General features: G+C 50.2%; 1 protein-coding gene across 50 annotated transcripts in view; it reads left to right on the top strand.

Annotated features, from left to right (window-relative positions):
* The window catches only part of LOC118280242 (SID1 transmembrane family member 1), a 45,671-nt gene that overhangs the window by 4,238 nt on the left and 18,112 nt on the right, over positions 1-23,321 (top strand). For all 50 annotated transcript variants that reach the window (XM_050702169.1, XM_050702168.1, XM_050702167.1 and 47 more), the window contains exons 5-14: positions 1,390-1,502; positions 2,572-2,690; positions 3,152-3,239; positions 3,502-3,585; positions 4,410-4,531; positions 5,845-5,972; positions 8,680-8,808; positions 9,533-9,617; positions 10,267-10,342; positions 11,145-11,321. In XM_050702169.1, the coding sequence (XP_050558126.1) occupies positions 1,390-1,502; positions 2,572-2,690; positions 3,152-3,239; positions 3,502-3,585; positions 4,410-4,531; positions 5,845-5,972; positions 8,680-8,808; positions 9,533-9,617; positions 10,267-10,342; positions 11,145-11,321 (1,121 nt within the window). The remainder of the gene's footprint in view (positions 1-1,389; positions 1,503-2,571; positions 2,691-3,151; positions 3,240-3,501; positions 3,586-4,409; positions 4,532-5,844; positions 5,973-8,679; positions 8,809-9,532; positions 9,618-10,266; positions 10,343-11,144; positions 11,322-23,321) is intronic.

The raw sequence follows: 23,321 nt of genomic DNA, 5'->3' as shown, positions 1-23,321 counted from the left end.
TTCTTTTGTACATAGTATGTTTGTATTATCTTTTGCTGTGCGCGACAGGGTACACTATTGTTACCTACCAATTGTTTAGCACCTAAGCCTACCATAGAGGAATGGAATAAAGAATTGAGTATATAAATAAAAGCTTTACACAGAGAGGAGTGGAAGAAGGGAAAGGGAAGGGAGTCCTTTGCTCTGCAGTGGGACGATCATGGTTGAAAACTAAATCCCACCCAAAACATAAATGTGAAAGGATGCCAAGTTCGATATTATTGGAATGCTTCGCCTATAAAAGAAGTGAGATCTAAATAAGTACCAAGTTCCATACACAGACCTCAGTTAAAAATGATATAACAAGTTGGCAAGTTTTCACACACTTTGTTATAAACCTACTAAACGCAATGAGTCAAGTATATAATTTTCTATTAAAACTTGCCAAGTTATATCATTTTTAACTGAGGTCTGTGTATGGAACTTGGTACTTATTTAGATCTCACTTCTTTTATAGGCGAAGCATTCCAATAATATCGAACTTGGCATCCTTTCACATTTATGTTTTGGGTGGGATTTCATTTATTTTTGTAAGGTTTATTTTCTTTTTTTCTTATTTTACTTTACTTTGACTAAATACAAACCTTCGTAACGAATTTTAGGTCGGTACGACCATTGGAAGATATAGATATTTTTTTTGTTTTAGTTCCTTAGGGGTATGAATTTACACCTTCATTATTTTTAAAACCGACTCACACTTGGCCATTTTCAGATTTTTTCCTTTACCTTGACCTAAAGACCTACCTCCATGCCAAATTTCAAGTCAATACGACCATTGGAAGTGGTCTAGGTTTTTGATGAGTGAGTCAGTCAGTGAGTGTATAGTAAAAATAGCGATTTTCTGACGTCAATATCTCAAGATCTACAATAGGTACATTAATGAAATTTTGTATTTTAGATAAGTAAGTAGATCTCGACAGATACTAGAAATTTCATATGCGTAGATAAAATAGATTTTGAGTTATAGGTGGGTCGAACTTGGCCCGAAATGGTTCGTGTAATATAACCCACGGCCGGTGTGTCGGTTTTTTTGCTCGAACTTGGCGGACACACTGCCGTGTGTCTAGATCTAAATTTACCTACCGTGTCTAATACTTGACCTGATCTAGTATATAAAATTCTCGTGTCACAGTTTTCGTTGCCATACTCCTCCGAAACAGATTGACCGATTTTGGTGTTTTTTTGTGCTTATCCGGTATCTATGAGAATCGGCCAACATCTATTTTTCATCCCCTTAAATGTTAGGGGTAGTACAACCCTAATTTTTTAATTTTCCGCGGACGAAGTCGCGGGCAGAAGCTAGTTTTCTATAAATCGATTATGTTCACTATATGAACCTGTACACTACAGATATAAAGACGGAGAACCGGCCGATGATCCAGATCACCACGTCCAACCCTCGCAACGTGTCGGTGGACATCAAGCTGCGGCGCGTCACCGACTTCTACGTCGACGTCAATAAGGTACTTTTTTTTTTTATGGGACTAGCCCGCCACAACCTCCCATACCGCTGCACCTCCTGTGCACCAGGATCTACAGTAGACACAACCATGAAAACACCGGAGCACTGAAGTCCATCGCGTCCCAGGGAAATGAATGACTGTCTTGGATCCCGCAACGAAACAAATCAGAAGATGTTATTAGAGGAGAAGAAAAAGAAAACGATAGTTTCCACTTTAAATTTAATGCAGGAGACAGAATGACTTAAGCCTTAGGGCACAAAAGAGTTAATAAGGTACTGTTCAAGTTGGGGAGAGTGGTTTCTTTATGGTATAAGCCGGTAAACGAGCAGACGGATCATCTGATGGTAAGCAATCGCCGCCGCCCATGGACAGTTGAAACACCAGAGGCGTTACAAGTGCGTTGTCGGCTTTTTGGGGGTTAGGAATTTAAGGGTTGTTGGGGAATCGGGGATTGGGAAGATTGGATATTGGTAATGGGACCTCTGGTATCCTCACTGAAACTACGCAAGCGTTGTTTAACGTCGGTGTTCAGCTCGGCCGTGGTATCACTCCGGTCGAGCCGGCCCAGCAGTGCCGAAGCATGGCGAGCCCACATTTACATTGGATTGTTTTCTTAAGAATTCATTGGTCTTGGATGATTCTATAAATTGGACAAAAAAATAGCCATATACTTTTTTTTGGGGATGGAAAACCATCAAATGTCTCCTCCCGCCCTGGGTGAGAGAATCGAACCCGCAATGCGTAACGTACCGCGGTAGCTTGTTACTCAGCCACTGCACAAACCTTGCAGCCGTATTAGTCATTTGGGGTCCCTATTTACCACCACAGATGGGCCCCAGTAGGGCTGATGCCTGATCCGGAGCTGCGGACTACCCAGCGGGTTTACCGGGGCTCCGGCTTGAAAAGCAGGAGTAGGAACGGGGTGGTTTTTAGTCAGTAAGAGTCTGACACTCCCTCTCGCCTCGGCCAAGGCGGGAGAAGTCATTGGATGATTTTCCCCCTAAAAAAGGGGTCCTCATTTGGTATTGGTTTTCGATTCCCCACCCACTATTATGTCTGTCACCCCCAGGAGATATCGCTGAACGTGACCCCAAGCTCTCCGAAGTACTTCTACTTCTCGTTCGACCAGCATCCGTGGAACATCACCGGCGGACACATGCAGAAGAGCGCCGGAGTTGTGACACAAAGGTAGGCTTGTAGACGGATCACCTGATGGTAAGCAAACAGCACCGCCCATGGATATCCGCGATACTAGAAGAGTTATGAATATGATGTTGGCTTTTTTGAGGAGAGGGGATTGGGGGGGCAACTGTATTTTTGCTCACCAGATGGCGCCAGTTTGAACGTCTCGTTTTTCGTCCAAAACTGAACACTACTTTGGTGTTATGACTGTTGGAAGGGTAGCTGGGAAACTGGCTACCGTGCAACGTGTAGTGGGTTCGATTCCCGCACGGAACAACACTTTGTATGATCCACAAATTGTTGTTTCGGGTCTGGGTGTCATGTGTATATGAACTTGTATGTTTGTAAACGCACCCACGACACAGGAGGAAATCCTAGTGTGGGGCTACGTTTTTTTTTTAAAGTGTCTAATCAATAAACCCGAAGTCTCTGCCTACCCCCTTTGTACCAATACCGTATTGTTCTAGATTCAACTACACTATACCGAAGAGTGTGATCCTCATCATAGAATCTGATGATGACATCTGCGCTACCGTCTCCATACAGAATAACTCGGTAAGTTGAACCTTATTTCTAGGAGCATAAGGTATGTTTTGCTTTGATAGTCTTGTAGATTTGCTGGGTGTTTGTTGTAATGTGAAGTGTGTCTTGTAGTTATGGAAATAAAGTTCATTTCGCATTGATAACGTCTTGCTTAGATCAATTTTGTCAGCGATGTCTAAATATAATGAGTAGAAAGTGCTAATTGGACTGTTTTTCTCCAATAGATTTCCGACTTTATTACAATACAATAAGGTTGAAAATGTATATGTTACAGTGTCCAGTGTTCGACAGTGAGAAGGAAGTGCTCTACAAGGGGTACCACCTCACCATGATGAGCAAGGGAGGCATCACGCTCACGGTAAGTAGCAGGGGCTGGCAGTAGTTAGCATGTCACACTATACAATCACTCCATCCCCCACCCCTCATCCCCATTTTCCATTCCCCATCCCCCATCTTCCATCCCCTATCCCCCATACCCCACAATCTATCCCTATACTTATTCTATACCTATGTACCCAATTTCTCTATACCCCATCCCCTAGAGGATAGGGGATCCTTATACCTTATGTCATCCTTCCATTAATAGTATTATAGATTAAAACAAAATTACAATTTTTATTTTCTTATCTTCTAATTATAATTACAATGGGCAGATGTTGCGTGATTCACTTCTGTTTGGCAAACAAACAAAATAATATTTTAGTTTTTTTGGATAAGCCGGTAAACGAGCAGACGGATGACCTGATGGTAATAAATCGAAAAACAAGAGGCGTTACAAGGGCGTTGGCGGCCTTTTGGGGTTAGGATTTAAGGGTTGTTGGGGGAATCGGGAATTCGAGCCGAAGCATGGCTCTCTCACACTAAAAACCCCTCTTTTGACCCCCCCCATTTAGGAATGACCTTGAAAGACCCCTATAATAATATTACTAGCAATCCCGTCGAACTCTGCTTCGCAAATGACAACAAATGATGTTTCCTGTTTTCCTGCTTTTCTCTTCATTTTTTTCCTGAATTTTCTATATGCTATAAACCACACAGAGCCTGACACCTTCCCATCGAATGCAAAACCGTGGAAATCGGTTCGTGCGTTCTGGAGTTATAGCGTCACGAAGGAAAACCCGACTTATTTTTATTTAATAAATAACAGTATTGTACAAGCCTCCCCCTTTCTTCCACCACCAGCAATCGATGTTCCCGGCGGGGTTCTACATCGTGTTCATAGTGAAGGAGAGCGACCAGCAGTGCACCGGCTCCAGCGGCCCCCCCCACGCCGTCGCCGATGGCAACCGGATGAAGAACTTCCGGTGAGGAACCTAATATTATACTATACTAATATTATACTATATACTAATATTATAATATACAGTGAAACCTCGTTAAGTGAGACTTCAAGGGACCTTCAAATTGGTATCACTTATAGAGGTATTCCACTAACCCAGTGTCTCAGATAACCAGGTATAAATAAACATTTGTCTCATTTACAGAGGGTTCCATTAATGGAGGTGAACATACGGGTTATTTCACATAAAGAGGTGTGATTCTTAAATAAAACAATGTGTTATGTGCACATTATAAATGAATAAGAATAAGTAAATCAACAAACAAAACGATGTTGTCTCAGTTACTGAGGTTTATGTATTAAAATTCACTTGCTGTCTCAGTTATAGAGGTAACTAAGATGATAAATCGAAAGAACAAATCCCAGATATAGAGGGTTGTTTGTCCCACTAATAGAGGTAATTCAGTGCCAATGGGTAGGGACCTCAGTATGAGTTCCAGTTGTGGAGGTTTCTCACTTATCCAGGTCCCACTTAACGAGGTTTCACTGTATATAGTAATATATACTATATATACTAATATTATAAAGCTGAAGAGTTTGTTTGTTTGTTTGAACGCGCTAATATCCGGAACTACTGGTCCGATTTGAATAATTCTTTTTGTGTTGGGTAGGGCATTTATCGAGGAAGGTTATAGGCTAAAATATCACGCTAAACGCAAACGCTACGATTAATAGGAACTGAGCAGAGCGGGTGAAACCGCGCGGAAGTAGCTAGTCATTAATATGCTTCAGCCCGCGACTTCGTCAACGGAAAATTAAAAAATGTTGGGTTGTACCCCTAACATTTAGGGGGATGAAAATAGATGTTAGAGGTGCACATTACGGCACGTAATGCCGCTATACAATGTACACACACTTTTCACCATTTGTGTTACAAGTCCCATGTAGTAGGGGGTGAGCCTATTGCCATATACTGGACACAATTCCTGACTCCGTGCTACTACTGAGAAATTTTCGAAAAAACGAAAATAGCCCAGTAATCTTGCCCGACCCGGGAATCAAACCCGAGACCCCTTGTCGGGCAGTTAGTCGTAATTGCAACCACTCGACCAACGATACAGTCTTTTTTACTTTTCTTCTCTTATTATTATACTTTCACACACAAATACAAACAGATACATACAGTTTTGAAAGCTTATGTACAAAGGCGAGCTTAACCCAGAATTGGGTTCTCTGACAGCAAACCTTAAAGCTAAAGAGAGATTTTATACAGGCGGGTAATCTCTTCTTTTTTACTCCTTTGATGATCTATAAATGACGATGATGTTGCCCCCCCAGGTTCCGCGTGATAGCCACAATCTCGTACCGCGAGTACGTGGTGGGGGCGCTGGTGACGCTGGCGCTGGTGGCGGTGGTGGCGCTGCTCGTCGTGCTCGCCGTGCTCGCCTGCACCTGCCGCTGCACTGGTCAGTAGACTTTGTATTACTCATTGGTAGACTGACAGACGGACAAATTGTGGTGGACGAAAAGTGTGGGAGAGCCATGCCTCAAAGAAAACCGACGTGAAGCGAGGTTAAGCGTGAGCGAGGTTTTTAAATCCGGTGATAGTGCAGAACCCAATAACTATAGGCCGGTCTCTATTTTACCAGTACTCAGTAAAGTATTTGAAAAACTGATACTTACTCAGATGCTGCGTCACTTTAACATGAATTCTATCTTTCATGATCAACAATACGGGTTTACCAAAGGACGCTCTACTACTGACGCGGGGGTAGCTCTGATTAAACGGATTTTCGCCTCGTGGGAAGAAGCTCAGGACGCTATCGGAATATTTTGTGACCTTTCGAAGGCATTTGACTGTGTTGAGCATGGGACTTTGTTGCTGAAGCTGGAACACTACGGCATTCGAGGGGTATCGCTAAATCTATTGAACTCATACCTTCAGGATAGGCAACTTAAAGTACAAATAAAGTAAACTCACATGGTGCTAGCGTATCTATGGGTGTACCTCAGGGATCGATACTAGGTCCATTCCTATTTTTGGCATATATAAATGACTTGCCCCATTTATTCAAAAATGAACCTCAAATGGTATTATTTGCTGATGACACATCACTAGTTTTTAAAATAAACAGACGAACAAATAATTATGACGACGTAAATGATGCTCTAATGAAGGTTCAGAATTGGTTTACAGTCAATAACTTAGTCTTAAACGATAAAAAGACAAAATGTATTAGATTTGTTTTGCCAAATGTTAAAAGTAATAAATGTGACATATTATTGAATCGTGAAAAATTAGAATTTGTAAAAGAGACTACTTTCCTGGGAATCACCGTAGACGACAAATTGCAATGGGGTCCTCATTACATCTCTAGCGGGACGACTTAGCTCTTCAGCTTATGTTGGCTGGAAAATCCGACAGTTAACTGATATAGACACGGCAAGACTGGTATACTTCAGTTACTTCCATAGCATAATGTCGTATGGCATTTTATTGTGAGAGGCATTTTACATTGAGTCTATTTTTATTTTACAAAAGCGCGCCGTCAGATCTATCTACAATCTTGGTCGTCGCGAATCTCTCAGGGAAAAGTTTAAGGAGATCAATATTATGACCGTTCCATGTCAATTTATCTATGAAAACATTATGTATGTTAGGAAAAATCTAAACTTGTTTGACAAAGTGTCTGACAGACACAATTATGAAACTAGACATAAGGATAGATTGAGCCAGCCATTCTTTAGATTGTCAAAAATAAGTAAGTCGTTCATGGGATTCGGTGTTAAATGTTATAACAAAATTCCAGAGGAAATAAAACACCTAAATGAAAGACAATTTAAACTATGTATTAAAAAAACGATGTGTAGATTAGCATACTACAAATTGAATGATTATATAGAGGATAAAAATGCTTGGAGGCAGGCTGGTCCAGCTCCACAGGGTAACGAAAAAATAAAGTAATTCCAATAATGTAATAATAAAACCATGTTATTTCAATTTGTTCTGTTAAATTAGATACAATCATTGTAAATGTGAGAGCCCTGTAATTAGCTAAAACTGTATTAGACTAGTAGAATGCACTTGTGTCAGCTTGGAGTTGTCATGCTCACTCAAGGGTCTCATTGGCGGTGGCACGGGCATTGGATCGCTCGATTCCCTGCAACATGGTTGAGTTGGGCGGTGCTGGTGTACGTGTCATGTTCGTGAACGGGCGCTGTCAACTGGGACTGGTCAGCTCCAGACTGCATTAAGATTATTGTCCTCAGGGTTATTTTCTTTTTCTATCACTTTGACTAAATATTAGTTTTACATTGTTCTCACATAGTTGAAGCAATCGAAACAATGTAACCATGAATTGTATTGTGAAACTGATTGGAAAAGAGTAACCTATGGAGTTTCTTGCTCGTTCTTCTCCATAGGAATCTACACTTTGGAACGAGCAAATAGCTTCACTAGAGGACTGACCGACAGACTGACATTATTAATATTATTTTATTTGCTTTGACGTTCAAAAGTGCCTTCCTGGTCTAATTGAAATAAATAATTTTGACTTTTGACTTTGACTTTTGGTTACCGGAGTATTAATTAACCCCCTTTTCCAATCTTCCCAATCCCCAATCCCCCAACAAACCTTTTTTTTTTTTGAGGGGGGAAAGTCATCCAATGCCTGCTCCCGCCTTGAGCGAGGCGAGAGGGAGTATCAGACTCTTACTGACTAAAATCACCACGTTCCTACTCCTGCTTTTCGAGCCGGTTCCCCGGTTAATTCGCTAGGTAGTCTGCAGCTCCGGAAATGAAGTGGTGAGTGGGCTGTGTATTACTCATTGGTAGGTACACAGATAACAGACAGATAAATAGAGACAAGAAGAGAATTTCCAACTTTTAAACCCAGTAAAATAGTGATAACATGATACAATAGTAAATTTTCTACAGCTACAGACTACTGGAACTATTTGTTAGAGCTGTATCGACACATGACGAGTGACAGAAGACAGAAGTCGCATATAGATAATCGACGCACAAATCAACGGATGACGTCACAAATCTTACATCGCACATGTGAATAAACATGGATAAAAAATACTATACTATCAGCCCTCTAATACAACTTCAATGCAAACTAAACCTTACCGTCTCTAAAATAAAACCTATATTCTTGTACTCCACAGAAACAGTAGTGATAGTGGAGTCGGAGCCCATAGCGCATGCGTCGACGTCGGGCGAGGGGAGCGGCGCCGGCGCAGCCGATACCGCGCCCATACTACAGGATAGTGATGATGATGAGATCGGAATTGCGGGTAAGTAGAGATCTAAATCCTTTAATATAAATTAGCTAGCTTTTGCCCGTGGCTTTCCACGCGTTAAATTCGAAGTTATAAACGTTTCTCTTGAATCAATCTATTAAAAAACTGGCCAAGTGCGAGTCGGACTCGCCCATGAAGGGTTCCGTAGCAGCAAGTAGATGACATAATACAAAAGTTATAAAATAACTTGGTTTTACATAGTGTTTGTATGAACGACAAAGTTATATTTGCGTCGATCTAAACAATTGATTTTGACTTAAAATGGTTATAAGGAACCTTAATGTATTATTTTAAAGTCCTATCCATAGACACCCATCACGGATAGAATAGCTGAGATTTTTTTGAATCAGTTCTATGTAATAACAAAACTAAAAGAATCTTAATTAAAATCGATTCAGTTCTTAATAAAACTACAGAGTACTCGGCACAGACTAAAAAAATATATTGAAAAAACGTTCCAATTTACACAACATACAATTTTAACGTTCCATTTTAGTAAACAATGTTGTTGTAGGAACACAAGTAATGTAATACTGTTAAAATAGTAATTAGTAATATTGTTTTGATACAAATTTAACAGTTCTCTCGTCGTTATAGCATGTTACTGACCCCCTTTAAGGATAACCTTCTAGAGAAGTATAATGTAGATAACATATGTCGTATGACGACATATGACGTACGTATAATGTATGATAATATAATGTATGATGACTGGCAGACGACAAGTGGTCCCACTCGCACCCGCTGACGGTGCAGAAGCTGACGCGGGCCCCGCTGGAGACGCAGGCCAGGAGGTCCGACAGGTGAGGCAGACGTACATACATACATATACTTACACATATATAGAAGTTTTTAAGGGGGGGGGACATGATCCCTTGACTTCCCTTCGCCACCGGCGATGAGAGGAGTGTCAGACTCTTACTGACTAAACACCACCCCGTTCCTACTCCTGCTTTTCGAGTCGGAGCACCGGTAAACCCGCTAGGAGTCCGCACAGAGGCATCAGCCCTATGACCTATGACCGGTACAAACAACTTTCCCGAAGAAACTTTTTTGTATACTCATTATAGTACTATATTTATTACAATAACACCTAGATCGACTCCGACATACGGGGCACCATCAGATGTATTTTTAAACCTCTTGGCAATAATAACATATACTTATACATACAAAGGCGGATCAAATCTTAACATTTAACGTAAACGAAGCGAAAGCGCGTTCGCGCGCTCTGATTGGCCGGCGAAAATAAGCCAACCAATCAAAGCGTCGAACGCGCTCTCGTTTCGATCTCGTTAAACTTAAAACAAACTCATACTAAGCCATCAAGGTTGAGGGCCAATGCTAACATCCTTAATTCATAACATCACAACTAATGACAACAACAACACACTAGTAACTCCTCTAGTGTGGTGGGTGTCACTTGACTCAATATTGTATGACTGCTTGCAGATACTTCTGGGGCGCGCTGACGGTGGCCGTGGTGTATGCGTTGCCCGTCGTACAACTACTCTTCACATACCAGAGGGTACGTACTGGCTTATGGCCAGTTTCAATAACCTATCTATCTGTAGAGTTGCCTACTAGAGATAGTATTTTGACATAAGCTCCATACAAATCAAAATACTATCTCTAGTAGGCAAATCTACAGATAGATAGGTGATTGAAATTGGCCGTTAGTCTATAGCCTTCCTCGATAAATGGACTATACAATACAAAAAGAATTATCCAATTCGATCCAGTAGTTTCGGAGATTAGGGCGTTCAAATAAACAAATTCTTCTGTTGAATATAAATTGTTATTTAACTTCATAACTGTTTGACGAGGTACCTTGACTAGTTTCAAGTCACATGTGGGACTTATAATAGCATTGCTCAATAAAAGAGATGGGGATCGTTGCGAAACCAACTAAATGATATGGATGTAATTTGACTGCTTTATTAGTTGATTGGTTGGTCTCTTCGAATCTGTGTTATTTTGAGTTCGATTCCTGAGTCAGGTAAAAAATCTTGAGAATAATGCTAATTTTACTACAAAAGAAGGCAGGAAATGAATTTTACATCAGCTTCCCTTCACCCCTTTTGCCAAAAAATGACTTTTTCTTGTGGGCAAGCTCGCTATACTCCTGTGCACTAGGATCTACAGTAGACAGAACCATGCAAACACCGGAACACTGAAGTCCAACGTCCCAGGGACATGAAAACTATCTTGGATCCCGCAACGAAATATATCAGAAGATATTATTCGAGAGAGGAGAAAAAGAAAACGATAGTTTCCACCTCATCAACCAACAAAAAATAACTACCTAACCCCCCTTTCCCCCTTTGCAGATGGTATTCCAGACGGGCGACCAGGACCTGTGCTACTACAACTTCCTGTGCGCGCACCCGCTGGGGTTCCTGTCGGACTTCAACCACGTGTACTCCAACGTGGGCTACGTGGTGCTGGGCCTGGTCTTCATGGCCCAGGTCCGCCACCGCCAGCTCAGGAACCGGGGGAAGCCGCAGGTGGGCCATTATAGACTGTATTGCTATAGACATAGAGTGTATTATCGCGTGTACTCCAACGTGGGCTACGTGGTGCTGGGGCTGGTCTTCATGGCCCAGGTCCGCCACCGCCAGCTCAGGAACCGGGGGAAGCCGCAGGTGGGCCATTATAGACTGTATTGCTATAGACATAGAGTGTATTATCGCGTGTACTCCAACGTGGGCTACGTGGTGCTGGGCCTGGTCTTCATGGCCCAGGTCCGCCACCGCCAGCTCAGGAACCGGGGGAAGCCGCAGGTGGGCCATTATAGACTGTATTGCTATAGACATAGAGTGTATTATCGCGTGTACTCCAACGTGGGCTACGTGGTGCTGGGCCTGGTCTTCATGGCCCAGGTCCGCCACCGCCAGCTCAGGAACCGGGGGAAGCCGCAGGTGGGCCATTATAGACTGTATTGCTATAGACATAGAGTGTATTATCGCGTGTACTCCAACGTGGGCTACGTGGTGCTGGGGCTGGTCTTCATGGCCCAGGTCCGCCACCGCCAGCTCAGGAACCGGGGGAAGCCGCAGGTGGGCCATTATAGACTGTATTGCTATAGACATAGAGTGTATTATCGCGTGTACTCCAACGTGGGCTACGTGGTGCTGGGGCTGGTCTTCATGGCCCAGGTCCGCCACCGCCAGCTCAGGAACCGGGGAAGCCGCAGGTGGGCCATTATAGACTGTATTGCTATAGACATAGAGTGTATTATCGCGTGTACTCCAACGTGGGCTACGTGGTGCTGGGCCTGGTCTTCATGGCCCAGGTCCGCCACCGCCAGCTCAGGAACCGGGGGAAGCCGCAGGTGGGCCATTGTAGACTGTATTGCTGTAGACATAGAGTGTATTATCGCGTGTACTCCAACGTGGGCTACGTGGTGCTGGGCCTGGTCTTCATGGCCCAGGTCCGCCACCGCCAGCTCAGGAACCGGGGGAAGCCGCAGGTGGGCCATTATAGACTGTATTGCTATAGACATAGAGTGTATTATCGCGTGTACTCCAACGTGGGCTACGTGGTGCTGGGGCTGGTCTTCATGGCCCAGGTCCGCCACCGCCAGCTCAGGAACCGGGGGAAGCCGCAGGTGAGCCATTATAGACTCTATTGCTATAGGGATAGAGTGTATTGTCGCGTGTACTCCAACGTGGGCTACGTGGTGCTGGGGCTGGTCTTCATGGCCCAGGTCCGCCACCGCCAGCTCAGGAACCGGGGGAAGCCGCAGGTGGGCAGTTTTAGACTCTATTGCTATAGACATAGAGTGTATTATCGTGTGCCACCGCCAGCTCAGGAACCGGGGGAAGCCGCAGGTGGGCCATTATAGACTGTATTGCTTTAGTGGTAAAGTGTATTATTGATTGTAACTTGATGTAGTGACAGCAGGGTAGATTATAAGTTGTGAGCAACTTATCTCTTCACATGAGTGTGTTATACCCGATGGCAGGTTGTCAGTGCTCTCTGATAAACCTGAACCTTTTTAACTGTGATCTCCAACCCTCCTTTTAAGTGTGGGAGAGCCATGCTTCAGCACTGCTGGGCCGGCTCGACCGGAGTGATACCACGGCCGAGCAGAAAACCGACGTGAAACAACGCTTGCGTTGTGTTACGTTGTGTGAGTGAGGTTACTGGAGGCCCAATTACCAATCTTCCAAATCCCCGAGTCGCCATCAATCCTTAAATTTCTAACCCCAAAAGGCCGGCAACGCATTTGTTCTGGTGTTTCAAGTGTCCATGGGCGGCAGCGATTGCTTACCATCAGGTGATACGTGCTGTACCCGATTTCAAAGAAAATACTGTGCTATAATATGTTTCTGACCATCCGTCGTTTGTTCGTCGACGTCAATGTGCGTCCCGCAGCACTACGGGCTGCTGTACTCATGTGGCTGTGTATAATATGTCTCCTCGTCATCGTGTCCAGGACATGTGTCGTCCCGCAGCACTGGGCTGCTGTACTCCATGGGGCTGTGTATAATATGTCCCCCTCGTGTCCAGGACATGGGCGTCCCGCAGCACTACGGGCTGCTGTACTCCATGGGGCTGTGTATAATATGTTCCCCCTCGTGTCCAGGACATGGGCGTCCCGCAGCACTACGGGCTGCTGTACTCCATGGGGCTGTGTATAATATGTTCCCCCTCGTGTCCAGGACATGGGCGTCCCGCAGCACTACGGGCTGCTGTACTCCATGGGGCTGTGTATAATATGTTCCCCCTCGTGTCCAGGACATGGGCGTCCCGCAGCACTACGGGCTGCTGTACTCCATGGGGCTGTGTATAATATGTTCCCCCTCGTGTCCAGGACATGGGCGTCCCGCAGCACTACGGGCTGCTGTACTCCATGGGGCTGTGTATAATATGTTCCCCCTCGTGTCCAGGACATGGGCGTCCCGCAGCACTACGGGCTGCTGTACTCCATGGGGCTGTGTATAATATGTTCCCCCTCGTGTCCAGGACATGGGCGTCCCGCAGCACTACGGGCTGCTGTACTCCATGGGGCTGTGTATAATATGTTCCCCCTCGTGTCCAGGACATGGGCGTCCCGCAGCACTACGGGCTGCTGTACTCCATGGGGCTGTGTATAATATGTTCCCCCCTCGTGTCCAGGACATGGGCGTCCCGCAGCACTACGGGCTGCTGTACTCCATGGGGCTGTGTATAATATGTTCCCCCTCGTGTCCAGGACATGGGCGTCCCGCAGCACTACGGGCTGCTGTACTCCATGGGGCTGTGTATAATATGTTCCCCCTCGTGTCCAGGACATGGGCGTCCCGCAGCACTACGGGCTGCTGTACTCCATGGGGCTGTGTATAATATGTTCCCCCTCGTGTCCAGGACATGGGCGTCCCGCAGCACTACGGGCTGCTGTACTCCATGGGGCTGTGTATAATATGTTCCCCCCTCGTGTCCAGGACATGGGCGTCCCGCAGCACTACGGGCTGCTGTACTCCATGGGGCTGTGTATAATATGTTCCCCCTCGTGTCCAGGACATGGGCGTCCCGCAGCACTACGGGCTGCTGTACTCCATGGGGCTGTGTATAATATGTTCCCCCTCGTGTCCAGGACATGGGCGTCCCGCAGCACTACGGGCTGCTGTACTCCATGGGGCTGTGTATAATATGTTCCCCCTCGTGTCCAGGACATGGGCGTCCCGCAGCACTACGGGCTGCTGTACTCCATGGGGCTGTGTATAATATGTTCCCCCTCGTGTCCAGGACATGGGCGTCCCGCAGCACTACGGGCTGCTGTACTCCATGGGGCTGTGTATAATATGTTCCCCCCTCGTGTCCAGGACATGGGCGTCCCGCAGCACTACGGGCTGCTGTACTCCATGGGGCTGTGTATAATATGTTCCCCCTCGTGTCCAGGACATGGGCGTCCCGCAGCACTACGGGCTGCTGTACTCCATGGGGCTGTGTATAATATGTTCCCCCTCGTGTCCAGGACATGGGCGTCCCGCAGCACTACGGGCTGCTGTACTCCATGGGGCTGTGTATAATATGTTCCCCCTCGTGTCCAGGACATGGGCGTCCCGCAGCACTACGGGCTGCTGTACTCCATGGGGCTGTGTATAATATGTTCCCCCCTCGTGTCCAGGACATGGGCGTCCCGCAGCACTACGGGCTGCTGTACTCCATGGGGCTGTGTATAATATGTTCCCCCTCGTGTCCAGGACATGGGCGTCCCGCAGCACTACGGGCTGCTGTACTCCATGGGGCTGTGTATAATATGTTCCCCCTCGTGTCCAGGACATGGGCGTCCCGCAGCACTACGGGCTGCTGTACTCCATGGGGCTGTGTATAATATGTTCCCCCTCGTGTCCAGGACATGGGCGTCCCGCAGCACTACGGGCTGCTGTACTCCATGGGGCTGTGTATAATATGTTCCCCCCTCGTGTCCAGGACATGGGCGTCCCGCAGCACTACGGGCTGCTGTACTCCATGGGGCTGTGTATAATATGTTCCCCCTCGTGTCCAGGACATGGGCGTCCCGCAGCACTACGGGCTGCTGTACTCCATGGGGCTGTGTATAATATGTTCCCCCTCGTGTCCAGGACATGGGCGTCCCGCAGCACTACGGGCTGCTGTACTCCATGGGGCTGTGTATAATATGTTCCCCCTCGTGTCCAGGACATGGGCGTCCCGCAGCACTACGGGCTGCTGTACTCCATGGGGCTGTGTATAATATGTTCCCCCTCGTGTCCAGGACATGGGCGTCCCGCAGCACTACGGGCTGCTGTACTCCATGGGGCTGTGTATAATATGTTCCCCCTCGTGTCCAGGACATGGGCGTCCCGCAGCACTACGGGCTGCTGTACTCCATGGGGCTGTGTATAATATGTTCCCCCCTCGTGTCCAGGACATGGGCGTCCCGCAGCACTACGGGCTGCTGTACTCCATGGGGCTGTGTATAATATGTTCCCCCTCGTGTCCAGGACATGGGCGTCCCGCAGCACTACGGGCTGCTGTACTCCATGGGGCTGTGTATAATATGTTCCCCCCTCGTGTCCAGGACATGGGCGTCCCGCAGCACTACGGGCTGCTGTACTCCATGGGGCTGTGTATAATATGTTCCCCCCTCGTGTCCAGGACATGGGCGTCCCGCAGCACTACGGGCTGCTGTACTCCATGGGGCTGTGTATAATATGTTCCCCCCTCGTGTCCAGGACATGGGCGTCCCGCAGCACTACGGGCTGCTGTACTCCATGGGGCTGTGTATAATATGTTCCCCCTCGTGTCCAGGACATGGGCGTCCCGCAGCACTACGGGCTGCTGTACTCCATGGGGCTGTGTATAATATGTTCCCCCCTCGTGTCCAGGACATGGGCGTCCCGCAGCACTACGGGCTGCTGTACTCCATGGGGCTGTGTATAATATGTTCCCCCTCGTGTCCAGGACATGGGCGTCCCGCAGCACTACGGGCTGCTGTACTCCATGGGGCTGTGTATAATATGTTCCCCCCTCGTGTCCAGGACATGGGCGTCCCGCAGCACTACGGGCTGCTGTACTCCATGGGGCTGTGTATAATATGTTCCCCCTCGTGTCCAGGACATGGGCGTCCCGCAGCACTACGGGCTGCTGTACTCCATGGGGCTGTGTATAATATGTTCCCCCTCGTGTCCAGGACATGGGCGTCCCGCAGCACTACGGGCTGCTGTACTCCATGGGGCTGTGTATAATATGTTCCCCCTCGTGTCCAGGACATGGGCGTCCCGCAGCACTACGGGCTGCTGTACTCCATGGGGCTGTGTATAATATGTTCCCCCTCGTGTCCAGGACATGGGCGTCCCGCAGCACTACGGGCTGCTGTACTCCATGGGGCTGTGTATAATATGTTCCCCCTCGTGTCCAGGACATGGGCGTCCCGCAGCACTACGGGCTGCTGTACTCCATGGGGCTGTGTATAATATGTTCCCCCTCGTGTCCAGGACATGGGCGTCCCGCAGCACTACGGGCTGCTGTACTCCATGGGGCTGTGTATAATATGTTCCCCCTCGTGTCCAGGACATGGGCGTCCCGCAGCACTACGGGCTGCTGTACTCCATGGGGCTGTGTATAATATGTTCCCCCTCGTGTCCAGGACATGGGCGTCCCGCAGCACTACGGGCTGCTGTACTCCATGGGGCTGTGTATAATATGTTCCCCCTCGTGTCCAGGACATGGGCGTCCCGCAGCACTACGGGCTGCTGTACTCCATGGGGCTGTGTATAATATGTTCCCCCCTCGTGTCCAGGACATGGGCGTCCCGCAGCACTACGGGCTGCTGTACTCCATGGGGCTGTGTATAATATGTTCCCCCCTCGTGTCCAGGACATGGGCGTCCCGCAGCACTACGGGCTGCTGTACTCCATGGGGCTGTGTATAATATGTTCCCCCTCGTGTCCAGGACATGGGCGTCCCGCAGCACTACGGGCTGCTGTACTCCATGGGGCTGTGTATAATATGTTCCCCCTCGTGTCCAGGACATGGGCGTCCCGCAGCACTACGGGCTGCTGTACTCCATGGGGCTGTGTATAATATGTTCCCCCTCGTGTCCAGGACATGGGCGTCCCGCAGCACTACGGGCTGCTGTACTCCATGGGGCTGTGTATAATATGTTCCCCCTCGTGTCCAGGACATGGGCGTCCCGCAGCACTACGGGCTGCTGTACTCCATGGGGCTGTGTATAATATGTTCCCCCTCGTGTCCAGGACATGGGCGTCCCGCAGCACTACGGGCTGCTGTACTCCATGGGGCTGTGTATAATATGTTCCCCCTCGTGTCCAGGACATGGGCGTCCCGCAGCACTACGGGCTGCTGTACTCCATGGGGCTGTGTATAATATGTTCCCCCCTCGTGTCCAGGACATGGGCGTCCCGCAGCACTACGGGCTGCTGTACTCCATGGGGCTGTGTATAATATGTTCCCCCCTCGTGTCCAGGACATGGGCGTCCCGCAGCACTACGGGCTGCTGTACTCCATGGGGCTGTGTATAATATGTTCCCCCTCGTGTCCAGGACATGGGCGTCCCGCAGCACTACGGGCTGCTGTACTCCATGGGGCTGTGTATAATATGTTCCCCCCTCGTGTCCAGGACATGGGCGTCCCGCAGCACTACGGGCTGCTGTACTCCATGGGGCTGTGTATAATATGTTCCCCCCTCGTGTCCAGGACATGGGCGTCCCGCAGCACTACGGGCTGCTGTACTCCATGGGGCTGTGTATAATATGTTCCCCCCTCGTGTCCAGGACATGGGCGTCCCGCAGCACTACGGGCTGCTGTACTCCATGGGGCTGTGTATAATATGTTCCCCCTCGTGTCCAGGACATGGGCGTCCCGCAGCACTACGGGCTGCTGTACTCCATGGGGCTGTGTATAATATGTTCCCCCTCGTGTCCAGGACATGGGCGTCCCGCAGCACTACGGGCTGCTGTACTCCATGGGGCTGTGTATAATATGTTCCCCCTCGTGTCCAGGACATGGGCGTCCCGCAGCACTACGGGCTGCTGTACTCCATGGGGCTGTGTATAATATGTTCCCCCTCGTGTCCAGGACATGGGCGTCCCGCAGCACTACGGGCTGCTGTACTCCATGGGGCTGTGTATAATATGTTCCCCCTCGTGTCCAGGACATGGGCGTCCCGCAGCACTACGGGCTGCTGTACTCCATGGGGCTGTGTATAATATGTTCCCCCTCGTGTCCAGGACATGGGCGTCCCGCAGCACTACGGGCTGCTGTACTCCATGGGGCTGTGTATAATATGTTCCCCCTCGTGTCCAGGACATGGGCGTCCCGCAGCACTACGGGCTGCTGTACTCCATGGGGCTGTGTATAATATGTTCCCCCTCGTGTCCAGGACATGGGCGTCCCGCAGCACTACGGGCTGCTGTACTCCATGGGGCTGTGTATAATATGTTCCCCCTCGTGTCCAGGACATGGGCGTCCCGCAGCACTACGGGCTGCTGTACTCCATGGGGCTGTGTATAATATGTTCCCCCTCGTGTCCAGGACATGGGCGTCCCGCAGCACTACGGGCTGCTGTACTCCATGGGGCTGTGTATAATATGTTCCCCCTCGTGTCCAGGACATGGGCGTCCCGCAGCACTACGGGCTGCTGTACTCCATGGGGCTGTGTATAATATGTTCCCCCCTCGTGTCCAGGACATGGGCGTCCCGCAGCACTACGGGCTGCTGTACTCCATGGGGCTGTGTATAATATGTTCCCCCTCGTGTCCAGGACATGGGCGTCCCGCAGCACTACGGGCTGCTGTACTCCATGGGGCTGTGTATAATATGTTCCCCCTCGTGTCCAGGACATGGGCGTCCCGCAGCACTACGGGCTGCTGTACTCCATGGGGCTGTGTATAATATGTTCCCCCCTCGTGTCCAGGACATGGGCGTCCCGCAGCACTACGGGCTGCTGTACTCCATGGGGCTGTGTATAATATGTTCCCCCTCGTGTCCAGGACATGGGCGTCCCGCAGCACTACGGGCTGCTGTACTCCATGGGGCTGTGTATAATATGTTCCCCCTCGTGTCCAGGACATGGGCGTCCCGCAGCACTACGGGCTGCTGTACTCCATGGGGCTGTGTATAATATGTTCCCCCTCGTGTCCAGGACATGGGCGTCCCGCAGCACTACGGGCTGCTGTACTCCATGGGGCTGTGTATAATATGTTCCCCCCTCGTGTCCAGGACATGGGCGTCCCGCAGCACTACGGGCTGCTGTACTCCATGGGGCTGTGTATAATATGTTCCCCCCTCGTGTCCAGGACATGGGCGTCCCGCAGCACTACGGGCTGCTGTACTCCATGGGGCTGTGTATAATATGTTCCCCCTCGTGTCCAGGACATGGGCGTCCCGCAGCACTACGGGCTGCTGTACTCCATGGGGCTGTGTATAATATGTTCCCCCTCGTGTCCAGGACATGGGCGTCCCGCAGCACTACGGGCTGCTGTACTCCATGGGGCTGTGTATAATATGTTCCCCCTCGTGTCCAGGACATGGGCGTCCCGCAGCACTACGGGCTGCTGTACTCCATGGGGCTGTGTATAATATGTTCCCCCTCGTGTCCAGGACATGGGCGTCCCGCAGCACTACGGGCTGCTGTACTCCATGGGGCTGTGTATAATATGTTCCCCCTCGTGTCCAGGACATGGGCGTCCCGCAGCACTACGGGCTGCTGTACTCCATGGGGCTGTGTATAATATGTTCCCCCTCGTGTCCAGGACATGGGCGTCCCGCAGCACTACGGGCTGCTGTACTCCATGGGGCTGTGTATAATATGTTCCCCCTCGTGTCCAGGACATGGGCGTCCCGCAGCACTACGGGCTGCTGTACTCCATGGGGCTGTGTATAATATGTTCCCCCTCGTGTCCAGGACATGGGCGTCCCGCAGCACTACGGGCTGCTGTACTCCATGGGGCTGTGTATAATATGTTCCCCCTCGTGTCCAGGACATGGGCGTCCCGCAGCACTACGGGCTGCTGTACTCCATGGGGCTGTGTATAATATGTTCCCCCTCGTGTCCAGGACATGGGCGTCCCGCAGCACTACGGGCTGCTGTACTCCATGGGGCTGTGTATAATATGTTCCCCCTCGTGTCCAGGACATGGGCGTCCCGCAGCACTACGGGCTGCTGTACTCCATGGGGCTGTGTATAATATGTTCCCCCTCGTGTCCAGGACATGGGCGTCCCGCAGCACTACGGGCTGCTGTACTCCATGGGGCTGTGTATAATATGTTCCCCCTCGTGTCCAGGACATGGGCGTCCCGCAGCACTACGGGCTGCTGTACTCCATGGGGCTGTGTATAATATGTTCCCCCTCGTGTCCAGGACATGGGCGTCCCGCAGCACTACGGGCTGCTGTACTCCATGGGGCTGTGTATAATATGTTCCCCCTCGTGTCCAGGACATGGGCGTCCCGCAGCACTACGGGCTGCTGTACTCCATGGGGCTGTGTATAATATGTTCCCCCCTCGTGTCCAGGACATGGGCGTCCCGCAGCACTACGGGCTGCTGTACTCCATGGGGCTGTGTATAATATGTTCCCCCTCGTGTCCAGGACATGGGCGTCCCGCAGCACTACGGGCTGCTGTACTCCATGGGGCTGTGTATAATATGTTCCCCCTCGTGTCCAGGACATGGGCGTCCCGCAGCACTACGGGCTGCTGTACTCCATGGGGCTGTGTATAATATGTTCCCCCCTCGTGTCCAGGACATGGGCGTCCCGCAGCACTACGGGCTGCTGTACTCCATGGGGCTGTGTATAATATGTTCCCCCTCGTGTCCAGGACATGGGCGTCCCGCAGCACTACGGGCTGCTGTACTCCATGGGGCTGTGTATAATATGTTCCCCCTCGTGTCCAGGACATGGGCGTCCCGCAGCACTACGGGCTGCTGTACTCCATGGGGCTGTGTATAATATGTTCCCCCTCGTGTCCAGGACATGGGCGTCCCGCAGCACTACGGGCTGCTGTACTCCATGGGGCTGTGTATAATATGTTCCCCCCTCGTGTCCAGGACATGGGCGTCCCGCAGCACTACGGGCTGCTGTACTCCATGGGGCTGTGTATAATATGTTCCCCCTCGTGTCCAGGACATGGGCGTCCCGCAGCACTACGGGCTGCTGTACTCCATGGGGCTGTGTATAATATGTTCCCCCTCGTGTCCAGGACATGGGCGTCCCGCAGCACTACGGGCTGCTGTACTCCATGGGGCTGTGTATAATATGTTCCCCCCTCGTGTCCAGGACATGGGCGTCCCGCAGCACTACGGGCTGCTGTACTCCATGGGGCTGTGTATAATATGTTCCCCCCTCGTGTCCAGGACATGGGCGTCCCGCAGCACTACGGGCTGCTGTACTCCATGGGGCTGTGTATAATATGTTCCCCCTCGTGTCCAGGACATGGGCGTCCCGCAGCACTACGGGCTGCTGTACTCCATGGGGCTGTGTATAATATGTTCCCCCTCGTGTCCAGGACATGGGCGTCCCGCAGCACTACGGGCTGCTGTACTCCATGGGGCTGTGTATAATATGTTCCCCCCTCGTGTCCAGGACATGGGCGTCCCGCAGCACTACGGGCTGCTGTACTCCATGGGGCTGTGTATAATATGTTCCCCCTCGTGTCCAGGACATGGGCGTCCCGCAGCACTACGGGCTGCTGTACTCCATGGGGCTGTGTATAATATGTTCCCCCCTCGTGTCCAGGACATGGGCGTCCCGCAGCACTACGGGCTGCTGTACTCCATGGGGCTGTGTATAATATGTTCCCCCCTCGTGTCCAGGACATGGGCGTCCCGCAGCACTACGGGCTGCTGTACTCCATGGGGCTGTGTATAATATGTTCCCCCTCGTGTCCAGGACATGGGCGTCCCGCAGCACTACGGGCTGCTGTACTCCATGGGGCTGTGTATAATATGTTCCCCCTCGTGTCCAGGACATGGGCGTCCCGCAGCACTACGGGCTGCTGTACTCCATGGGGCTGTGTATAATATGTTCCCCCTCGTGTCCAGGACATGGGCGTCCCGCAGCACTACGGGCTGCTGTACTCCATGGGGCTGTGTATAATATGTTCCCCCTCGTGTCCAGGACATGGGCGTCCCGCAGCACTACGGGCTGCTGTACTCCATGGGGCTGTGTATAATATGTTCCCCCCTCGTGTCCAGGACATGGGCGTCCCGCAGCACTACGGGCTGCTGTACTCCATGGGGCTGTGTATAATATGTTCCCCCCTCGTGTCCAGGACATGGGCGTCCCGCAGCACTACGGGCTGCTGTACTCCATGGGGCTGTGTATAATATGTTCCCCCTCGTGTCCAGGACATGGGCGTCCCGCAGCACTACGGGCTGCTGTACTCCATGGGGCTGTGTATAATATGTTCCCCCTCGTGTCCAGGACATGGGCGTCCCGCAGCACTACGGGCTGCTGTACTCCATGGGGCTGTGTATAATATGTTCCCCCTCGTGTCCAGGACATGGGCGTCCCGCAGCACTACGGGCTGCTGTACTCCATGGGGCTGTGTATAATATGTTCCCCCCTCGTGTCCAGGACATGGGCGTCCCGCAGCACTACGGGCTGCTGTACTCCATGGGGCTGTGTATAATATGTTCCCCCCTCGTGTCCAGGACATGGGCGTCCCGCAGCACTACGGGCTGCTGTACTCCATGGGGCTGTGTATAATATGTTCCCCCTCGTGTCCAGGACATGGGCGTCCCGCAGCACTACGGGCTGCTGTACTCCATGGGGCTGTGTATAATATGTTCCCCCTCGTGTCCAGGACATGGGCGTCCCGCAGCACTACGGGCTGCTGTACTCCATGGGGCTGTGTATAATATGTTCCCCCCTCGTGTCCAGGACATGGGCGTCCCGCAGCACTACGGGCTGCTGTACTCCATGGGGCTGTGTATAATATGTTCCCCCTCGTGTCCAGGACATGGGCGTCCCGCAGCACTACGGGCTGCTGTACTCCATGGGGCTGTGTATAATATGTTCCCCCTCGTGTCCAGG

The sequence above is a fragment of the Spodoptera frugiperda genome, chromosome 21 (assembly GCF_023101765.2).
Source record: "Spodoptera frugiperda isolate SF20-4 chromosome 21, AGI-APGP_CSIRO_Sfru_2.0, whole genome shotgun sequence".
Taxonomy (NCBI): Eukaryota; Metazoa; Arthropoda; class Insecta; order Lepidoptera; family Noctuidae; genus Spodoptera; species Spodoptera frugiperda.
Note: the sequence above shows the minus strand (reverse complement) of the source record. Positions and strands in the feature narration are given on the sequence as shown.